The sequence below is a fragment of the Lethenteron reissneri genome, chromosome 15 (assembly GCF_015708825.2).
Source record: "Lethenteron reissneri isolate LAM-NWPU_2019-01 chromosome 15, ASM1570882v1, whole genome shotgun sequence".
In the NCBI taxonomy this organism is placed as follows: Eukaryota; Metazoa; Chordata; class Hyperoartia; order Petromyzontiformes; family Petromyzontidae; genus Lethenteron; species Lethenteron reissneri.
In genome coordinates this window covers 12,945,796-12,968,258 of record NC_083793.1, presented here as the reverse complement: position 1 = coordinate 12,968,258, position 22,463 = coordinate 12,945,796, and the positions used below count along the sequence as shown (strand labels likewise).

The 22,463-nt window shown below is 53.3% G+C and overlaps 2 protein-coding genes across 14 annotated transcripts in view; one reads left to right on the top strand and one right to left on the bottom strand.

Annotated features, from left to right (window-relative positions):
• CENPP (centromere protein P) overlaps nucleotides 1–22,463 on the bottom strand; it is a 67,894-nt gene that overhangs the window by 32,320 nt on the left and 13,111 nt on the right. The gene's annotated exons all lie outside the window — the stretch shown is intronic.
• LOC133342735 (biglycan-like) lies at nucleotides 2,810–21,743 on the top strand. Of its 3 annotated transcripts, none has more exons than XM_061552079.1 (8): nucleotides 2,810–2,937; nucleotides 7,355–7,773; nucleotides 8,619–8,731; nucleotides 9,505–9,718; nucleotides 11,120–11,233; nucleotides 12,302–12,395; nucleotides 13,180–13,318; nucleotides 14,093–21,743. In XM_061552079.1, exons 2-8 carry the CDS (start codon nucleotides 7,383–7,385, stop codon nucleotides 14,291–14,293), a joined length of 1,266 nt encoding a protein of 421 aa, XP_061408063.1. In that variant the 5' UTR covers nucleotides 2,810–2,937; nucleotides 7,355–7,382; the 3' UTR covers nucleotides 14,294–21,743. The 3 variants fall into 3 exon arrangements, with proteins under 3 accessions (XP_061408063.1, XP_061408062.1, XP_061408061.1); XM_061552078.1 differs by having other exon boundaries at nucleotides 2,838–3,129; XM_061552077.1 differs by having other exon boundaries at nucleotides 2,839–3,117.

The window sequence follows — 22,463 nt, the reverse complement described above, 5'->3', positions numbered from 1 at the left end:
AGTTAGATCTCGTAAATATAAATGTTTCGTTAAACCCGCCACCACCCGACACAGCCAATATTTAAGGTGTGTCACGTAAACAAAATTACTTTCTGGTTCAATTCTAGCTGTCGCCCGATGAGGATGGTTGCTGTAATATCTGGCGAAACATCGTACTCAAATTATAAATGTTGTGGGTTTCCTCTCCAACACAGCCATGTGCTGTGTTGGAGAGTAAACCCACAACTAGTGACAAACCTCATTCATTGGGTATGTTGGGCAGTGGCGGGTTTAACGACCACATTTATATTTACGTTATCTAACCCAAAAACCTCCATTATGGAGATGAATATTGTTATTTAATGGGTTCACGTCATTCCCTGCAGCCACGCGGTGCGCGACCATTCACCAGAACGGAATTTGAAAGGAATTGATTCTCGAATAAAACAATGATGCAACAATTAATCAAATCGCTTGTGGGGGTGGTGTAGGGGTGACTCCAATCCCTCCCCCCCGTGTCACACACAATTAATTAAGTCACCGTTGTTCCGCTCACGGCCAGTGGTGATAAGAATCTAGCGGGGGTGGGGGGGCGGCTAGCCGGAAAAAACCTGGCACGGAGCACTGCACGACGGAACGGGGAGTCGGGCCGAGCACCCTGGGAGTTAGCGGGAGAGCTTGAGCGCAGTTGGAGAGTTGACAAGATCACCGCAGGGGTGTCAACTCCACGCACACTCGCCACACGTGCGCTCGTTCGCTCGTTACATAAACACACTCGGTCATGCGAACGCATGCAATCCGCTCGGAACGTCACTTAAGTACGCGAGCACATACGCAAGCATTTACACAAAAAACACACACACACTTTCCATATACAAGAGCACAAACACAGCCTTGTACACACACAGACCGTATACACAAGCACATACACAATCGTACACACACACAATCGTACACACACACAGACACACTCACCAAAAATACAAAGACCCCCGTATAAAACTCGATTCGAGGCTTTCGTGACTGCAGGAATTACTCTTTGGTTCTTTCAGTAGTCACGTAACTTTACCGAAAGAACCAAAGAGTAGTTACCCCCCGTGTAGCCTTAACAGACTGTTAGGGGAAGTGTTGTGAGCCAGCACCTATGAAGGCCGGCACAACACACGAGAAGGTGGGTGGCCAACACCACGCCCGGCCGCCTTTGTCTCCCCGGTGCTGATGTATAGGCACAGCTCAGCAGGTGCTCATTTAAGGCAGAGTAAAACTGGTGAAGACTCGCAACCAGTTCAGACAATCGTCACCGGTATCAGCCGTCCACGGGAACTGAACGCGGATCGTAAAGCGCAGCGGCGCTCACAAACGAATGTGCCGCACAGCAAACTGAAACAAGAGAGCCCCTCAGCCTTCAGGGTGCTGTGGTCAGGCCGGTTTGTGTAAACAGGACGACAGTCTCCAGGCGCACATAAACAATGATTATCTCCTGGAAAATAGTTTAGAGAGTGGATGTGATGTAGGGGAAGAACGGGGTGGTGTGGAGGGTCAGAGAGAGTGCAGAGCAGATAGGAGGGGCAGAGGGTAAACGTTGGGAGTGTGCTGGGGGGGGGGGGGGGCACAAGCAAGGAGGACACAAGGAAAGGGAAAGAGGGAGAGGAGGAGAGATGATGAGAAGAGTGCCAGGGTGGGAAAGTGAACAAGTCAAAGATAATCTGATATAGAAAGATGAGGGAGGGAGAGTCGTGCAGTGATGTAAAACTCGTGGGAAGTCCATTAAGATTCATTATCATCATCATTGGCCATGATCAATCCTCTCTTGGGTGAAGGCTTCTCCAAGCCACTGCCATCTCTTGCAATCAGGCGATGCGACAATCCACCCAGACCCTGCACCAGGGCGGATTCATCCCTCACTCTCTTCGGTGGGAGAGGGGCAGCAGTGAGCGGTGTATCATGGGAGATGGCAGCAGTGAGCGGTGCATCATGGGAGAGGGACCGTGTGAATGGCGGAGTGAGCAGTGCATTATGGGAGAGGGCCTGTGCGAGTGGCGGAGCAAGCGGTGCATCGTGGGAGAGGGCAGCAAATGAGTGGTGCATCATGGGAGCGAGTTCGTGTGAGCGGCTGAGTGAGCGTTCCTCCGTGGCGCAGAGCGTGACGCGACCGTTGCTGCTCCGCCGCCAGTCGAGGGGCATTCCAGTCATGCGACATCAGGGGTCTCGGACGCCCTCCACCCCCCTCACCACACACACCAGATCACACTCCCAGCATCGCTCTCCCGTGAAAGTTTCGACTTTTTTACCGCGAGGCTGTCCGGCACGACGTTCCAACGTTGTTTCGCTCTCCCAGCCCACGTGGGCGAAACGTCGAAACGAGCAACACGCCGGCACGACCCAGAAACACATCACAGCGCAATTGTTACCCCCCACGCACCCCCCCCCCCCCCCCCCCCACCGCTTTGCCCCCCTGCCTCCCCTTTGCTCGGCTGGCTTCAATTATAATTTAACACTTCATTAGGATCCAGGCCGTAATTGGCTCTTGAGCACAGCACAGGAGCGCACCGCCGGGCGGGTGTGGGGCAGCTGCCGCAACGCTCAAGACAACACCACAAAGCGCAGACCTCATCTGGCCTCTTGAACGAGTCTCTTCCACACGAGTCGAGTCCACACGTTACGCGGTGCACACATAACCCCCCCCCCATATCCCCCCCCTCTTCCACCCGCACAGCGCAGCTGCCGCCGCTCCTTTCCCGGTGCCTCCCTCTCCGTGGCACGCAAGCGAACGAGGGAGCGTACAGGGAGACGGAGGGAGGGAGGGGAGTCGAGGAGGGGCCGAGGGGTGGACGAGGGCAGGAAAGAGGCGACGTCACGTTGCGCGAGCATTTCCACAGAGTTACTGCGCTCACGGGGAACGGGCCGAGACGCACGCGGGACGCACGCCGCAAACAACGCAGCCGCCACCAACGCTCCGTAAGCCCCTGCTGCTGTCGCTGCCGCTGTTTTTGCTGTCATCGTTGTTTTGGTGGTGGTGGTGTTGCTGTTGTCAGTGTTATTCTGACGTCGCAAGCGGCCGAGAGGAAACTCGCAAAACTCGACCCGTAAGCCGGTACCGCATCTAACGGACGACGGGTACAGCAGATACGCACGCAGGTACGCACGCAGGTACGCACGCAGGTACGCACGCAGGTACGCACGCACGCCATACTTTCCGACCTCAGCCTACGAGAGGTAGGCTGAGCCCTTTAATTGCAAACCAGATTTGCAAAGCTGATTGAAACTGTTCGCAAAGTTTTTGATAGAAAAAAAATGTGATGTAATTTTTGCTTTGAAAATGCTCATTCGGTAACGGGGTTTATAGCCGGCAGCCCGTCGCTAAAAACCGGGAGAGGTCGCCACGTACGGCACGCGAGTACGCAGGTATGCATGCACGTACGCACAACCCTCCAGGTGCTACCAGTCCTGCCCACCCCCACACCGAGTGCTCCCACTTTGGGGACACCCCAGCAGCGAGGAGATAGCAGCGGCGGTTTCCCCGCATCACCCGAGGCGCTGGTGATTAAAACCGAGACGCAGAGAAACTGGAGAACGTTTTAATTGCCGTGTTTGGCGCCAGAGTGCAAAAACTCGTGTTTTGCCAATTAAAGTTGTCGTGGTTGAGCTCCGCTTGGTAGCAGTGCACCACCTTGTGTCGAACACGGTTCGGGAGAAAGTGATGTTACGGGAACAGATTCCCAAGTGGATTTCGGGGCGCGCCATTCGGGGGCGGGGGGCAACCCCGCAGTTTGTTTTGCGCGGTCAATGGCGATCGGGCCGAGAACGTCACACAAACCCGCCACGCTCGAGAACCCGGTTCAACCCTGATTGTGGCGGCACAAACCGAGATTCAAACAAAGAATCTCAACAGTGCCGGCGAGGTCAAAACTGTAAATTATTTTTTTTATTTTAACAGGTAAGGCCCACCGAGGGATATCGCTCTTTTTGAGAAGCAAACTGGCCACAAATGATAGCCAAATGAAGTGGCTTATCACGTGTACATTTACAGCTGCCAAATACTCTAAACGCGTGTTTCTAATTGTGGAGGGGAAAAAACGGAGGACACGGAGAAAAATCAACGTGACCACGGGGAGAGAGAGAGACACCGCAAACTACAAATGTACAGCAGGCATCAAGGGATCGGGATCGAACTCACGACCTCCCATCGAAAAACTAAAGTTGTTCGACGGGAGGGGGCGAGGGGCGCCGAGTAATCTCTGCGTGAGTTAAAGAATGCCGTGGTAAGAATCTTGCGGTAAGAGAATACTAACAAAACAGGGCTTTAGTGAAAGCCTGCAGATTTGCAACCTTTATCAGATTATGTGCCTTACAAATCTGGAGAAACAAGACCCCATTTATTCCGTTTGTTTCCCAGAACCCAGAGTTATATATGAACCCAACAGGGCACCACCAAACGCAAACACAACTGGAAATTACGGGAGGGACGAATAAACATCGCTGAAAATATTCGGCACCGACCGGACGATCCGCCCGCCGCACGACGCTAGCAGCTCCGCAGAGTTGTCGCGATGCCAATCGGTGCGCTGCAGTGAATGGTAGCGCCCCCAGTGGCTGCAGCATGGCTGACATTAACCCATTTGTTAACGGTAACAATTTACAGCCCCTTGCTAATCCGCTGCTGGCCAAAGGCCCCCCCCCCCCCCCCCATGCCGTTTTGGTCACGGGAGTTGTTTAACCATACTTCACCGCACCGGTCAGTGCAAATCGGTGATGCGGAGACTGGTGCCAGGACCGCTCCAGACGTCGCCCGCCGAACCGCCATTTGGCCGTGGCCGGGAATCGTACCGTCTCGCCTCGAGATGCTCAACATCATCGGCAAAAGCCACGTGGATTCCCAGGGCGCGACTGGGGCATTGCCGGCTCCACAACGCGGCGGGCACGAGCCAGCGCATGGGTCTCACAATTCAAACGGCGAGAAAAGTTCCAGAATTTTTTTATCTCGTTTAATTTGTTTGCAATGGAAATGCCGTGCCGGGTTTGAGCACGCAAATCCGCCCTCTTCCTGTTGGTCGCCGAGCGAGCGAGGGGGGGAGGCTCGGTGCTAAAGCCGTGCTAGTAGTGGTGGTGGGCTTGAAAAAAATATGCTCTCGCACCCCTCCAAAACCACCCCCACCCCACCAACCAGCCTATGCCTCCGAGCAAATCTCTCCGTCGCTAGCTCTCTCGCTCGACGCTCTCACGCAAACCTCCCCGGCTCAAGGCAAGTCCCGTCTTGAACGGCCCAGGCGCACGTTCGCGTCGGCTGCCAAAGATTACAACGGAGCTGCTCGTGAGCGCTAGCGCTGCTGAAGGGCCGGAACAACAGGGCGGGGGGGGGGATAACACAAACAGCGCAGAGAGAGTGGGGACAGACAGGGGAAATGCCACGGAATACACAAGCACGGAGAGAATAGAGGCTACACCCGAATTTGAACACCAAACAAAGGAGGAACACAGATACCCGGCTAGACCCACAGCATACCGTTGGGGGTCTGAGTCCTGTTAAGTGCGCGCATATTAAGGAACGGAGAAGATGCGCAGCTGTCCGTTGCCTTACGACGTTTTTAATGCACCGAGATGCTCATCATGTTAAGGCTGATTCTACCCGAAAGAGGCCAAAATCCAGTTCAGATATTTGCCATCGGTTTTTGGAATCACCGGGATTCATAGCGCAGTATGAGAGAACCACTCCACCACTGCTCCACTTACACACACCCACTCTCATACACAGATCCCCCCCCACAGCCTGAACCGACTGTTGGGGCAAGTGCTGTTAGCGAGCACCTATGAAGGCCGGCATGGCACACGAAGGGGGCGAGTGGCCAGCATCACGCCCGGCCACCTCCGTCTCCCCAGTGGCGATGTTTACACACCACACTAGGTACTCATCAAAGGCTAGGGGAGGCCCAGTCGATCTGGGAGGCCCAGGACTGGCTCAGAAATTAATCTCTGGTGTTGGTCGTGAGTGGGAATCGAACTCGGGCGGCCAGGTTTCGTAGTGCAGCACACATCCCCACTCACACACAGATATACCAACACACACACCAAGTTGTTGAGTGTGGTGAGCTAGAATCAGGGTCCCAGGGTAAGGTGAGTGGGGTGAGCAAGGTGAGAGAGGGGAGCGGGGTAAGTGAGATACACGGGGTGAGCGGAGTGAGCAGGGGAGTGGGGTTACCAAGGTGAGTTGGGTAAAACAAGGTAAGCGGGCTGAATGGGGTGAGCGGGGTGAACAGGGTGAGATGAGTGAGCTGAGTGAGCGGGGTGAGCGAGGTGAACTGGGTGAGCTGAGCAAGCGGGGTGAGTGGGGCGAGTGGGGTGAGCGGGGTGAGCGGGGTGAGGGGGGGTAAGCGGGGTGAGGCGGGGTGAGCGGGGTGAGCGGGGTGAGGGGGGGTGAGGGGGGGTGAGCGGGGTGAGGGGGGGGGGTTCAGGATTGCTGGGCAGGCTGCGGCAGGTAGAGGCAGACGCGTGCCGTGTCGCGCCTCTTGGCTCCAACACTCGGAACGCAACCACGCGGGAGCAGCGAGGACACACGCACGCATGCACAAAGACCCCCCGTGTAGCCTTAACAGACTGTTGGGGCAAGTGCTCTTAGCAAGTAGCATCTATGAAGGCCGGCATTGCACACAAGGTGGTGGGTGGCTAGCACCACCATGCCTGGCCGTCTTTGTCTCCCCAGTGGGGGATTGTTTACGCACCACACCTGGTACTCATTTGAGGCCGGGTCGACCTAGGGGGAGGGGGGCCCAGGACCGGTTAATTTAATCGTCACTGGTGTTGGCCATGAACAGGAATTGAACTCAAGCTTGCCGAGTTCGTAGCGCAGCACGCTAAAAGCTACAATACCGCTCGCCACATTCACATACATACGCGCACGCACAGACACGCACATCCACTCGCACCTCCCGGGAAATCCAATTAAAATAGCTCAGCAGCTTAATAATCGACTGCACAAATTACGCTCGCTCGCATCACACACGAATGGCTTTCCGGCCAGCGAGGTCGCTCATGCAGGGGGCACTCCGAGGGTGAGGGGGGGAGCGGGGGGTGGGGGGTTCGAGCCCCCCTCCCCCTGGCCCCTCCCCCCTACTCCAGCACCGCAGCATTCCATCTCCAGGAATGAAGCACCTGATAATAATGCAGCTGCTGCTTCCAAGTGCCATTGTGGTCGAGGCCGCTCGGATTGTGTCTCTCTCTCTCTCTGTGCGTCTCTCCAGTCACATCTCGCTATCCTGACATGGGAGATCCGCAGATTGTCGTCGACCGGACTAAGAGGAAAATAAAACAAAAATAAAACCAGATGACGATGCGAACTCACGGCTCCGCGCCGCCCTGCCGTGCCCCTCCCCTCCCTCAGCCCGTCGAGGACCTTCGCCCCCCCCAACATGGTTGCAGCGCGAGCGGGCCCCACGTGGCTGCTGACGGCCGCGTTCCTCCTCACCCTCGCGGCCACGGCGGCCATGAGCACCGGCGCGGGGCGGCAGCAGCAGCAGCAGCGCTGGAGCAGCCCGGCGGTGCCGCGCCGGCCGCGCCAGCCGCAATTCTTTCTGGATTTCGCGGCGGCGGACGAGGCCCTGGAACTCTCCGGGGACGGCACAGACTCGGGGTATCTGCCCGGGGGCTCGGGCTACCCTGGGATGCGTCCGACGGTGGGCCCCAAACCACCGGTGGTGCCCAAACCGCCGACCTCCCCCGTGGCGCCCCCTCAGCCCCCCTCCGTGGGGTGTCCCTTCGGTTGCCAGTGCAGCCTGCGTGTGGTGCAGTGCTCCGATCTCGGTGAGCGCGACGGCGTTCTTGTTCGCGCCCCCCCCGCCCCCTGTCGATGTCCTCGCCGCTCCTCATCCGCCTAATCGCTAGGCTTGCATTTTCCGAAAAACTTTCAATAAATCTTGATTTAAAGCTTTCGTGACTGCAGGAATTCATATTCTTTGGGTCTTTCGGTAAAGTCACGTAGATACGTTCAAAGAAAATAAAAAACTATGCCGTTTCGATCACAACACAAGCGGTCGTCATCAGGAAAAAAGTCTGACGGCCGCTTGTGTTACAATGGAAACGTCGTAATTTTTGGTTATTTTCTTGGAACCTATCAACGTGAAATTTACCAAAAGACCCAAAGAATACTTTCAATAAATGCGAGTGAGAAAAAAAGCTAATACGATGTTCCGCTCCGTGGGAAGTCGCTCTTCCTCTGATGCTGCTCCGACTGTCTGGAATTCCTTTTGTCCCGTCAACTACATCGCCTGGTATACAGGAGGTCGTGGGTTCAATCCCGGCCCTGATGCCTACTGTATATTTGGAGTTTATGTCTCACGCTCTCCTCGGTCGCGTGGATTTTTCTTCGGGTCCTCTGGTTTTTCTTTCCACATTTAGAATCAACATCATGTGTTAGAGTATTTGGCTGCTACAAAAATATCCACATAAGCTATCGTTGAGGCCAGGTTGCTTCTGAAAAAGATATATATACAGTTCAGTGGGCCTTACCTGGTAAAATAAAATTAGTTTAGTCTTTTTTTTAACTGCTGAGACCTTTCACCCCTGATTAAATTCAGACTCGACACCTTCCTCAACTCCTCCACCCCCCCAACCCCCTTGAACAACGACCTCTTTCTCGCCGACCCCAGGCCTCAAGTCGGTGCCGGCCGGCCTCCCGAAGGACGCGCGGATGGTCGACCTCCAGAGCAACAAGATCACAGAGATCAAGCAAGACGACTTCAAGGGCCTGGCCCAGCTGCACGTGAGCAGTAGCAGCAACAGAACAATCAGGATAATAATGACGACAACGATTTGATATTGAGGGCCAGAACTCCTTCACGCCGGGGAGTCTCACAGTGCAATTAAGCGATTTACATCTCACTGTCTCAGTTCAAACCATTTTGAATGGGTACCCACAAAGGCAGCTGTCCCCTGTGGGCACAAGGTAACTCAGCGGCTGGCTTGAGCACGGACATTAGTCCTGCCAGCAGGATGGGGGGGGGGGGATGATTGCTGTTGCATGTCATCTCAACAGATTCAGTCGCGGTGCAATTTTTAAGAAATGGCAAAAGGTTGGGAACCTTAACGTCCACCATGAAGTGGATGGCGGAGTAATTTTACGGTTAACATAGCGGCAGCAATGACCAGGGCGGCCTGCCGGATCGAAAATCGAACCTCTGCAACAAGTGGTGGGGGAGGAGGCGCACTCCCATTGGGCCACACATCACCGTGCCGAACACGTAAATATTTGTTCGGTTTCCTCCACGCCGATTCGCACGACGCAGCTTCGCGCTTCGTTCAGACTCGATCGTCCTTCGGTGAGTTAGCGCTCAGAGTATTTGGCTGCTATAAACTTCCACACGACGAGTCACTTTTGTTGAGCTATCAATTGGGGTCAGGTGGCTTTTGAAAAAGAGCTACACAGCTCAGTGGGCCTTACCTGGTCAAATAAAATTTGTTTAGTTTTAGTAATTTATTAATCCCCCCGCCGCTAGATGGGCGGCGCTAACGCACTCTCCCTTGCGACCCTGGCAGGCGCTGTTCCTGGTGAACAACCTCATAGCGAAGGTACACCCCAAGGCGTTTGCGCCCATGCTGAGCCTGGACAAGCTCTACATCTCCCACAACCGACTCACGGAGGTCCCCACGGGGCTACCGCCCTCGCTCATCGAGCTGCGGATCCACGAGAACTTAATCAAGCGCGTGCCCAAGGACACGTTCATCAACAACGGGCAGCTTCACGTCATCGGTGAGAGAGCGAGAGCATTGCAAGCGTGCGCGCAGTTCGCTCGGGATTCGCCGTCGATTTTCTGGGTTTGCCCGCGCAATGATCTGCGTCGAATCTGCGCCATTTAGGAACCCTGGCCCAACCAGCACGGCCAAAATAATGAATTGTCAAGCGTTTAACAACAGGCTGGTAATTATTATTAACTATTGTTGCCAGAGTGAGATGAATATCGCAAGTTGCATAACGATCCTCGCAATAAAATGTAGCAATTAGATACGCGACGTTCCACTTGAAACGAGGTCAACTGTATTAGGTAAAGATCGGGAGAGTCAGAGGAACGATGCAGGAAGTCAGACAAAACTCGATTCGCCGATGAGGTGAAACGATACTATCCGTCGCCTTGTTAAACGTTTGTGCGGCGTGACAGTTCATTAGATTAGCTGCGTTGAGTGGTGGAGGGTTCCTAATGACCGAAACCAGGGTTCGGCAACCTGCGGCTACGGAGTCCCATGTGGCTCTTTAGGGCTGCTATAATATAGGGTAAAAAGCACCGTCTGCGATAATGTGTAAGATGCGTACGCAGGCCGAACAAAGACTGAGGCGTGTTGGGAGCATCTAGAAGCATCCAGCATTACAACAAATTTACATCTGCGTTATAAAAAGAAAAAGTGTTCCCTTATACATTCATCATCGCGTTATATCCGCTTCGCATTATAAAAACAACTGCGCAGCGTTACCGAATTTAGAAAAAAATTATCTTTCTTGTTACTTTGGTTGCAGACCCCCGACCCAGATCATTACGCGGCCGAACCCCAACATCCAATTACGAATTGGAACATTGGCTGCGAGTGTACGTGTCAAGCGTTCAATTCGTCACCTCAAATGAGGTGGCCACATTGTGCGCCAGTGCCATGGTTCAAATTTTGCCAAGTCTGAAATACTCCCAAATTAGAGCAATGGGTTTACGCACGGCACCAATGATCGCCCCCCACACCCCCCCCCCACCCCAAACTTATGGCAGACTCATGCCCATTCACAGGCAGTGGCGAGACGTTAAATCCCTCGCCTGGTACGCAGGTCATGGGTTCGATCCCAACACTGACGCCTGCTGTATATTTGGAGTTTGCGTGTCTCTCTCCCTGTGGTCGCGTGGATTTTTCTCCGGGTCCACCAGTTTTTCCCCCCCACATTTACAATCAACATCACACGTGACAGAGTTTTAGCTGCTTTAAATGTTCCACATTGTAAGCCATTTCGTCGAGCTATAATTTGTGGCATTCTGAGAAAGAGCTTCGTGAGCTGAATGGGGCCTCACCTGGTAAAAAACAAATTTAGTACGGAGAGTTTAGTAAATCGTCATCAGCGGGTGGGCAAGCATCTTCTAAGTTGCCGTGTGATTCGTTCTCGCCTCCTGCACGCCAGAGCTGGGCAAGAACCCGCTGCCAAGCTCAGGCATCGAGGTGGGCGCTTTCAACGGCCTGGACAAGCTCACCTACATCCGCATCTCCTACTCCAAGCTCACACAGCTGCCCAAGGGTGAGCGGAGGCGCCGACAACGCCGCAGCACGGGCACAGCAGCGTTGGTTGTGGTCGTGTGGGTGAGGTGGGGTGGGGGGCGGTTGTGCGGGAGCGACAGACTGATGATAAAAACTTTGATGCATTCCTCAAAAAAACTTTACACGTTTCTTATTTGCACTTTGAGGCTTTTTCTCGGTATTTTTTTTGTTCCACATTCTTATCCACTGCTGGATGACAGCCTCGCTGCCTCCCAACGATCCCGGGAAACTTACGAACCACTTTTCACGGCGACTCGAGCTAAAACCATCGCTCCATTTGCGCGCTGAACCCACGCTTTTGTTTAACACACAGAGACAGAGAGCGGGCAGGGGGGGGCTGCGGGATAGAGGCAGGGTGAGCGGGGTAGGGTGGCTTGGCACGGCTCGCGGCTGCAAAGCCGACCCATGTGCTGCCGTGACGACACCGCCGCGGCACGCTCTGCCAGGAGGCCCCCGAAGTCAGACTCCAATCTGGTGCCCGGCGCGCCGAGGGGCTTTCCGCCGCGGGGCGACGCGCGGAGTCTGCCGATGGCGCCCCCCATGTGCATGGGCGTGGGCTAAAGGCCCGGTCTCCCGCACAAGAAAAAAATTATTTGTGCTCCGCAGGAGATACGAGGTGGCCCGGATGTCTCAGAGGTCAGAGCGCTGAGCGAGCACCGCCGAGCGCCTGTAATCAAATCTCGAGCTCAGCAAGTTGATGGTCTCAGCGGCAACAATTTCTGCACGAAAACCCCATCCCAGCAAAAGTTGATTTTGCACTCAATTTGGTCAAATTTCAGCTCTGAGAATGAAAACATCAGTTTGATTGTCATGGTGACGAACTATCAATCTCTGTGATAGAGCGGGGTGGGAGAGTACTGCCCCCTACTGTGTGGACCAGAGGTCACTTCAAGGGATCTCGTAGGTAGCTGCGTGGCATCCGAGCGAATTACGCATCTCGTGCTGCGAGGTCGACAGCGCAACCGGGACAAAGGTGGTGCAAGCTCTGCAACCGTCCGGAAGGGCTTGCACTGGGCCACATTGGTCTACTCTTCTTCTGTGCCCACAGAGCTGCCAAACTCCCTACTGGAGCTGCACCTGGAGGGAAATGAGATCGTTGCCATTGAGGATGAAGACCTCTTCGGGTACCCGTACCTCTTTCGGTGAGCGCCGTAGCATTTACATCACCACGTCCACGAGAAGCGCAGCCGAGCGCGCATCGTTAACACCGTCACCGTCATCACTTCCCACCCCCTCCATCCACCCTTCAAACTGCGTGCGTTCAATTTCCCACCACCATCGTCTCTGTTTAGCCATTCTGCATGCTACAAAGATGCCGTGATACAACCTGGGAGAGCCTCGCGGAGTCCCAAGAGGGTCCTGTTACATTGGGATTTATCACGTGTGTGTGTGTATGTGATTGCATTGCCTCTGTGTGTGCGTGCATGCATGAATCGGTCCTGGACACCCCTTGTGTCGACTCAGCCTCAAATCAAGTACCTGCTGCGGTGTGTAAAATATCACCACGAGGGAGACAAAAGCAACCGGGCATGGTGCTGGCCACCCACCACCTTGTTATACCATACCAGCGCCTTCAGAGTTTCTGACTAACAGCACTTGCCCCAAAAGTCTGTTAAGGATATACAAAGGATCGGTCTTTGTGCCTTATGTAAGTCGGGGCGAGCCGTGGCACAGAAGTTAGTGCACTGCGCTGTGAACCCTTGTGAACCGAATTCGATTTCCAATCAGAAGCCAACATCGGTGATGGATATCTGTGCGTGTACACCCGTGTACACCCGTGTACACCCGTGTACACCCGTGTACACCCGTGTACACCCGTGTGCGTGCATGTGCCGTGCGTGCACACCCGTGTAGACCCGTGTGGCGTGCGTGTGGCGTGCGTGTGGCGTGCGTGTGGCGTGCGTGTGGCGTGCGTGTGCAACTCAGACTGGGCTTGAGCTACAACAAGATCACAGAGGTGCAGAATGGCAGCCTCGCCGTGAGCGGCAACCTGCGCGAGCTTCACCTGGACAACAACCTCCTGGTCAGCGTGCCGCCGGGCCTGTCCAAGCTCCGCAGCCTCAACGTGCGTGCGCGCAACGCATCCACCACCACAAAGGCAGAACACACCACTAACAGATACAAATAAATTACACTACCAGCAAACAACACCGCCAACGCAACACAAACTGGCAACGCAAACCGGCAAACACACACTGCAAATTAAGAATAAACTACTAATGCAGCATAAACCAACAGGAAAGCATTCGACCACCAAAGCAATGAGCCACTCAATGTGTACACACACGCACTAAACCAGAAATGCAACACGCGCCAGATTCAGCACTCTCCAGTCGCTACTACAATTGCACCGCTCGATTCCTCCACCCGTGCCGAGGATTCGGTCACTCTCGTACCGTCTCGCGTCGGCTCAGCGCTCCGACACGGCCACTGTGAACCCCTTGAGCCACGGAGGGGACCCCACCTCCCTCACCTGGGCACCACGATGGCTAGTAGATGTTAACTACCTCGCCTGGTATACAGGAGGTCGTGGGTTCGAACCCGACCCTGACGATGCCTGCTGTATATTTGGAGTTTGCACGTCTCACTCTCCCCGTGGTCGTGTGGATTTTTCTCTGGGTCCTCCACACGTAGAATCAATATCAGGCGTTTAGAGTACTTGGCTGCGAAACATTTCTATGTGATGATAAGCCACTTCGTTGAGCTATCATTTGAAGCCAGGCCAGGCCAGGTCACTGAAAAAAAGCTACATAGCTCAGTGGGCCTTATCTGTTAAAATAAAAAAGTGTAATAACTAGTTATAGTTAGTTAGTTCCCCCGTGCCATGTGATCCGCACAGGTGGTCTACCTGCACAGCAACAAGATCAAGGAGGTGAAGCCCACCGACTTCTGCCCAACGGTGTTCAGCCCCAAGCGCGCCCAGTATGCCGGCATCTCGCTCTACGACAACCCCGTCAAGTACTGGGAGGTCCCACCCAGCGTCTTCCGCTGCGTCCACAACCACAACGCAATCCACTTTGGCAGCAATTACCGCAAATAGCCGCCGCGGTCTGCGCGGGCCGCATTTACACTCGCCGGGTTAGCCGGCAACCCAAGCGGACACTTGCACGGGGACAACTATACAGCCGGTTAGCCAGTCCCCGAGCCCGCCAGGTACACAGCCAACCAGTCTCGCAGCCAACCAAACAGACACTCACAAAGCCAGCTCGCCTGCTCGCTTGCTAACCAGCCAAAGAGACGTACAAAGCCAGCCAGCTAAACAGGCACTTGCATAGCTAGCCAGCCAGCCTGCTAACCCGCTAGAATGGAAGCCAGCCAGTCTGCTGGCTAACTAACCAGCTACACTTACACAGCCAGCCAGCACACGAGCCAGGCCACCAGCCAGCCAAAGAGACTGATAGAGGCAGCCAGCGAGCCAGCCCACGTGCACCACCCATGCCTGTCGAGCGCCGCGAGCACGAGCGCCCAAGTCGGCTAAATCGAAGCGTCTGTTTTGAAAGAAACAAAACAAAATCATTCCAATATTCGCTAACAGTCTTAGAAAGGCGGTGGTCACCGCATCGCGCGCTCTCAGATGCACTTCTGTGGCTGCCTGGAAGCCACTGGAGCCACGCACTTTTAAAATCTACATTTAAAACTCATTTCTTTATAACTGCTTTTTGTTTGTTGTCCTTCCCCCGCACTCTCCGATTAGCGTGGTCGGCTATGTACGGTGCGAAAGAAGTTCAACACAAACGTACAAAGTGATGTAAAGGGGAAGCGTAGCACTGGTTAACAGCCGTGCCTGCTAACGGCATCAACTCCCGGGTCAAGCTTCACACCGCACCGGTAAAGTCAACCATTAGCTTGCAGTCCCTCGGCCACTGTGTGCCAACGTCACCGTCCGCAGTGGAAACCTTGCCTGCCAAGTCACTGAATTGGGAAACGCACAGCGATCGTCACCCGCTTTGTTTGGTCCGAACACCCGGCAGGACCCTCGTGACACTCGGCGAGGCTTTCCTGGGATAAAGAGAATAACAATAAATCATAATATACTATGAGTAAATTTTCCTAAATGCTGCATGGTATTTAACATCTAACCAATTGGGCAAGCATTCGCTACACCCTTACATTTTAACGGCCGCGTTACTTTGAACTCCCCTACGAACACACGGTCCAACAAAAAAAACGAGGAGGGGGTGCAGTCTTGCAAACCCGAGAAAGCTTCTCCGCGAGAATCCTTTGCGAAGCACCGAACATTCTTCAAAGTCCAGAACACACTTTTCAAAATCTAATGCAAACCAAACAAATAGTGCCCCCCCCCCTCGTGGGGTCTCCCCCGAAGGTCACGTGACCGGCTCCATCCTCCTCCACGCGTGTGTCAAATATTTTTCCAACTCGCGATCTCAAAGCGGCGTGGCACCGTCGCTCTGCGTGGTGTACGCGCCGTTCCACGCCGACTTGAAATCGTCGTACATTAAAACAGGGTTCCGGTACTCGCGTCAGTCGCCGACAACGTTCCCGGACTCGCCGCGGACAACCGCCGTACGAAGGAAAAGAGCTCGATTATGGTGGAGCTCATATGGAGCGCAGCGCAGGCCCGGCTACCCTTGGCCTCCAAGTGAAGCGACCACCCCCCGCCACACCCCCCCCCCCCCCCCCAGCTGCACGCTCGCTGGAAACGCAACGATAAACTGATTCAAAGTAATATCGGTCCTCGCGCTCATGACACGCGCGCATGTACTCGCGTTAAACGCGAGCGTCAGAATCCATCGCGAACAAATTACGGAAACGATATGTGAAGAATGAGGATGCTGTGGCAATACGCTGATAGGGGGCAAATGGAGAGAACACAAAACAGCACAAAAAACCCCCAATGGGGCCCAAAGGAGGTGGACACACGAACGAGACGGTCGATATTAAAAAAAATAAGCGATTCACAAAAATAACTTAAACTGCAAAAAAAAGAACCATTTGCGGACATCGCCACCCCCCACCGCTCGCGGCAGACTCACGCCCACGTTTAGGCCGGCGATGCGTTCACCGTGTGCCGGCACAGAGAGAGCGGTCATCATCCCAGTCTCCCCCGCCCGCCCCCCAGGCTCAACAACAAAAACCACAACAGTGGGACATCGTAATGGTTGAGATGAGACGTGGTGAAAAATAAGAATAGGTTTTATCCCTTTTCTGGCAAACAGGGTAAAGCCTATTCTTATTTTTCATTGTTTTGGATAATGGCGAAAGGTGCCGGAGATATGGGATGCGGTGATGTGATGCGAGCGCATCCCGTATAGGCAAAACCCCTAAAATCCTTCCGAGTGAGGGACACAAAACCGTTGTGATTCTGCGACATGAACTGTGACCACGAACTGTGACAATCCCGTCGCAAATCGCCGCGCTGGCTTCACGCCCAGGGCTATCACGATTACCGCGCGAGAATTAATTTGCAATTTGCATCTTGATGATGTGTGGCACCCCTTAGTGGCTGCAGGGTTAACGGTAATCGAGGACATTCGCCAAAACGCCGAATCAGAAGACCATTCGATTTCTGTTCACGCAATACCACGCGCGCACCGAGTGTGCGAGAACGGTTTATTCTCTCGTTTAATCGCAACGTGCGCTATCGGCGCAGAAAGCTCGCAGGGCAGTGCATCGCCACCTGTGCTCGCTGCAAGCTAGCTGCCCGGCACTCTACTCATTGTGAGCATCACTCCTCCGCCCTCCGCTATCGGCATCATGAGATGAAGGACCCACTTCAGAAAGCTAGCAGGGCAGTGCATCATCACCCCTTTCATGTTGGAGAAAAGCCCGTGGAAGTGGATGTCGCAGAGCTACCTGAGATCCCTTCAGAAATGGCAACCAGACACAGCAGGGGGCAGCACTTTCCCAGCCGCTTGGCGTACAAGAGTGACTTTTTTTCGTATGACATCAAAGCCACATGCAGTCTGTTTCTCCTATAACACGGCAGTAGTTCCCTTCCTGAAGAACACCGCGTTTTGGACAAAAATAAAAAATAATATATAATATGCTTGGTCCGCGATACCATGTGAGATGCGAACGCAGGTTGAACAAAGACTGAGGCGCCATGGATAGCGTCTCGAAGCATCCCAGTGCCTTGTGCGACGCGACGCCGGAGGCAGCCGTACGACCCGCTTATTCCTACTCGCGCAGCGTAGTTCCGTTCATTCGATCGCGTTATATCCACTTTATAACAAAAATGTGTTACCTAAATAAATTGATCATCGCGTCACATCCGATTTGCGTTTTACGAAAACAACGTGCATTTGTAGGGGAACGGACCGTATTTAATTTTCAGAGCTGGATTTTTTTTAACCAAATTAAATGTGCTCCAGAGCCCCAGCTTAATGGCAGGCGGTGGCTGGAACCCCCCGGAGGGGATGCGAACCCAGGTTTCTCAGCGGTGCTGAGCCTCATGAGCTCACACACCCCCCCAGAAGAGTGCACGTTCTCTTTTAATCCACGAAGCCGCCGTGGAAAAATAATAAAAACCACACCCGGGTTTTATTTACGAACGCTTAAGACACCGGCGCTGCTTTGCTAACACAGCGATGTAAAAAAATGCCTGCGCTCGGGTTAATAGCGAGCCGTCAATTTTGCGTTCATACGATGACCGTGTGGCGCGGGCGGGAGGGGGCAAAGCAAACAAACAAACCCCCACCCACAACATTCAGCCGATGGAGATGACAGAGAATAATCGATCCATAAAATGGTGATTTAAAAATGCTGTATACATACCGGTGATGTACAATGGAAAACACGCAAACATCCACAAGTGCACAAACAAAGACAAAGATCCCCCCGTATAGCCTTAACAGACTGTTGGGGCAAGTGCTGTTAAGCGAGCACCTATGAAGGTCAGAACGGTACACGAGGGGGTGGGTGGCCAGCACCACGACCGGCCGCCTTTGTTTCCCCAGTGGCGATGTTTACACACCGCACCAGGTACTCATTTGATGCCGAGTCCACCTAGGGGAGGCCCAGGACCGGTTGAAATACCCGTCACTGATGTTGGCCGCGAGCGGGAATCGAACTCGGGTCGCCGGGTTCATAACGCAGTGCGCTAACCGCTACCCCATAAGTGCACGCCCCCCATCGCGCCCATGTAATATTACAGACTCATAGGGACAATTGCAGTTGGAGAACACCTATTAAGGCCGGCACAGCACATGATGGGATGGTGTAGTCAGCGCCACGCTGAGCCTACGAGCGTGGTGCTGATGTTCACAGAGAGCGCTGGGTATTAATTTGAGGCAGAGTTGACGAAAGGGAGGCCCTCGGACCAGTCCTGATGTCGCTCGCCACTGATATTAGCTGCGGCCGGGAAGCAAACCCAGATGGCCGGGGTTCATAGGGCTGTGCTGCAATAACCACATCGCCACCGCTCCCCAAAAACAACAGCGATCATTTGCCGCGAAGTGACGGTGATGTCACCACAGTGCTTGCGCGAGGCTAGGTGCGCTTTGAGGCCGGTATGTAAAGTGTCGAAAGTTCGCTGGCAGGAGGTCACGGAACAAACCCAGGTGCCATTGGTTGACTGACTGAGATGGCTGGCAGGTGCACGCACCACCTGTGCTATCTGCAATCTAGCGGCCCGGCACTGTCCTCGTTGTGAGCGTCGCTCCTCCACCCAGTAGAGTCCTTGACGAGCCTCCTCCACCGAGGCTGATCTTGACACCGCGCTGGTACGACTCATATGCAAAACCACTCAGCTCCACATCCTCTTTAACTACATCAGACCTCTTCTCTCGCCCGTGCTCACGCCTATTTAACCCCCTCTATCCAGCCAAAACAGAAGATGTTTGGGCATGCGTGGCTGGGCATGCAGGCTACATGATCCAGCCAATGCAGTCTCGCTTATTGTAGCTCACTGATGGGATTGGGTCCACTCCCAACACAAACACACGCGCACACAAGCACAGTTTGTCTGCACCTGTGTGTCCGAATAGCCCTCCCATCGTTGAGCCCTACAGTGAACCCGGCGATATTGTTATCGCCGGGTTCACTGTAGGGCTCAACGAATATAATTGCGATTTTTCTGACAGATATTGCGATTGCGATTTCATTCGCGATCAAAAAAATTTTAGTCAAGCTTCAGTTCAATATTCACTGTGTAATAGATGTAAAACATGTGATGGAGCATTACCACATGATACCATCAAAACAGGAACTGCTCTATATATTCTAATGCAAGGATGAGAACTTAAAATATATTAATTGCTTCCAACATGTATTTATAAAAATGTTTTAATTGAAGTAGAACAATCAAACATAGCACAATTGCTAAGTTAAATAAATAAAGTTATAATAATAAATAATAAAACAATTCCAAGAAAAAATATTTACTAATTGCATCGTTTTAAATTGTGATTTCGATTTGAAATCGATCAATCGTTCATCCCTAGTTCACTGGCACCACCACCCCCGTGCCCGCTGTTGCGATTGCCGTCCTCGAAGCGCAATCGCACGGCAGGGTGCAGGCCATCAGCCAGCGGTGAGGGACCTTTTCCTTCCTGAGGGCCAGACAGGACAATCAAATAACCTGCGTCAAAGGCGCGCTGGCAGGTCATTAGACAGATCCAGGAGCCGTGGGTTGACCGACTGAGACGCCTGGCATAATGCACCAACCTGTGCCCCCCCTCCTACTGTGCCAACTTGTGGGCCTTTGCGGCGACAGAAAAGTGGCTGAGCGAGCTGAAGTTATAAACGCAGCGTTGCTTCCAGGTTTACATTATTCCCTTCTGGCACCCGATTGGTACAACAAAAGACGCTCGCAGCGACGGATAAATATCGTTTTTCCGAAGCGGAAGGCCGCCTGCGGCCGCGTAGCTTAAGGCAGTGGGCCGCGTGCGGCCCTCAGGCCGTAGGCCCAGAGACACGCCAGCCAGGGAAAGTCCTGGCAATTGTTACCAGCAACGCATTGGCTAGAGTAGCAATGACGCAGATAAACGATGATTCTTAAGCTTGCGATGCACGCACGGAATCCTGCCTGTGCTTCGGTATTGATGTTTTTCAATTTGTGTTTGCTGTAGTATATGTAATGGGTTTTAGAGACGGGCAAAGCATATTCCGTCGTGTAATTTACACACCAATTTTTCATAACTGGAGAAAATGTCATTTAGATATACATGGCTAATTAACTTAGTGTGATTTAGATACAAATTCCGAATTATTTTTGGGGAAGTGTAACTTAATTACGGATTACAAATGTAATGAAATTACACATGTTAATGACATGTAGGGTGGATACTGCCGAGCTACGATTGGGCTCTATTAAATTAAAAAGTAGTTTTTTTAACCAGGTAAGGCCCCACTGAGCTATATAGCTGTTTTTCAGAAGCGACCTGGCCACAAATAACAGGTCATCCAAGCGGCTTATCACATGGAAATTGAATGAAGCTAAATACTCCAAATGTCAGTTTCCAAATGTGGAGGGAAAAACCGAAGAATCCACACAACCACAGGGAGAGAAATAAAGACACGCAAACTCCAAATAAACATGCGTTGTCAGGGTCCGGATCGAACCCACGACCTCCTGCGGACCAGGCAAGGTAGTTTACATCTCCTAGCCACCGTGTCCAGCTTGATAGGCAACGTCGGTACCACTGCCCGTAGCAGGGAGCCGCAATAACTCTCCGAGCGACACTCTCGTGTGAAAATTGCGTGGCCTTTAGAAGGACTTGCCCTCGAGAAAACCCGCCACTTTGATCAAAGCGTTGCCAAAACCTTGCAGACTTAAAAGCACTCCTCTAAAGGACTCCGTTCAAAGATGCAGACCGCATTTCGCCGACAGCTGCCCCGCCCACGAGTGCACCGCGGATCAAATACTTTCCGAGGGAAGCCGGGACGCATCGCGAAACCCGCGCACTGCCCTGATATTTATCCCTCGTTAGCGATAGAAAGTGAGCACGCCGACCGTCGCCGGCGACTGCCGCCTTGAAACCCGCCCTGGTGTCGTCTTCGCGGCCTTTAAGACAGTGGTGCTGCCTCCTGCTGCTGTCTGCTCCTGCGGCCGTGAGCACCCACCACGGGGGTATTATGACCGCGGTAGCAACCGCACGGCCTTAACCGCGCCGCGGCAGCCTCATCCATCAACCGCTAGTTATGGGCTGTCTCGCACATTCCATTACAGCTTTACTGCAGAGAATTGCGTACGCGTTTTTTTTAAGGGTACCATATTCTAACAGAAACGGTGATTTTGTTTGTTTGTTTATGTGCCACGCCACGTCCACGCTTGCGCCACGGGGGTAGGGGAGCGGGCGCCAAGCGAGCCGAGTTTACGAGGCAACGGGGGAGCAGAAGAAGCAGACCCCGTTTGGTTTACGTGAAGTCGCATCCGCCTACGACCACATTCCGATTACTCACGAGGGCTCGTCTGCTCACTCTCGCCGGCCGCTTCCGTGCCGTCAAGCAACGTCTTGCGCCCTGCTCGTCGAAACGCCCCATTACAATCTCGTCGTGTACCTCTCGCAATAAAGCTGGTGGTTGTCTCATCGTGTGTGCGTCCGCAACTTCCGTTCCCTTATGGCAGCCACGATAACAACGGTGTCATTTAATTTACACAGGAAAGCCTCAACTGAGTCAGTTAAAACTGAGGTGTGCAGAGAAAATCCACTACACATATGAAAGAGGGGCTTACAGCCACAGCTCCCCCAGAGATAGATTTGAGAATCCTTTGCTGTGCTGCCACCTGTTGGCCACCTTGCAACCCAAGCCTATAACACCTGGTCTGTTCCCAGGCAGCCTCCCATTCATTGTACCCACCAGTAGGCATCTGAATATTCGATCGTTTGTGAATCCACTGTAATGATTCACGGGCACGATCCAATTACAGAATCGAATGTTGTCGATTTTGGTCAATGAGGCCGACTCCAGTTGCAGCTTGCATCACTAGAACCCATAACATACAAGGTGTATAAAAAAGTATTAATTCTCACACGCGCAATTCAATGAATGTAATCGCAAGCGTATAGTTCGACTTTAATCGATGCCTCGTTATACACCCCTGCTAACCAGGCCGAAGGCTGCTGAACCTCCAAGCTCCAGCGAGATCGGGCACATTCAGGGGAGATTTAGTTACAGAATTCAAGTATGTTCGTGTGTGTGTACACGCGTCATAACATGCTTGCTACGTACGTGTTAACGTACGTCTTGCAAACGAGACGTCGGATTTCACGGGATTATCCAGGTGAAATATTTGATAAAAAAATGTT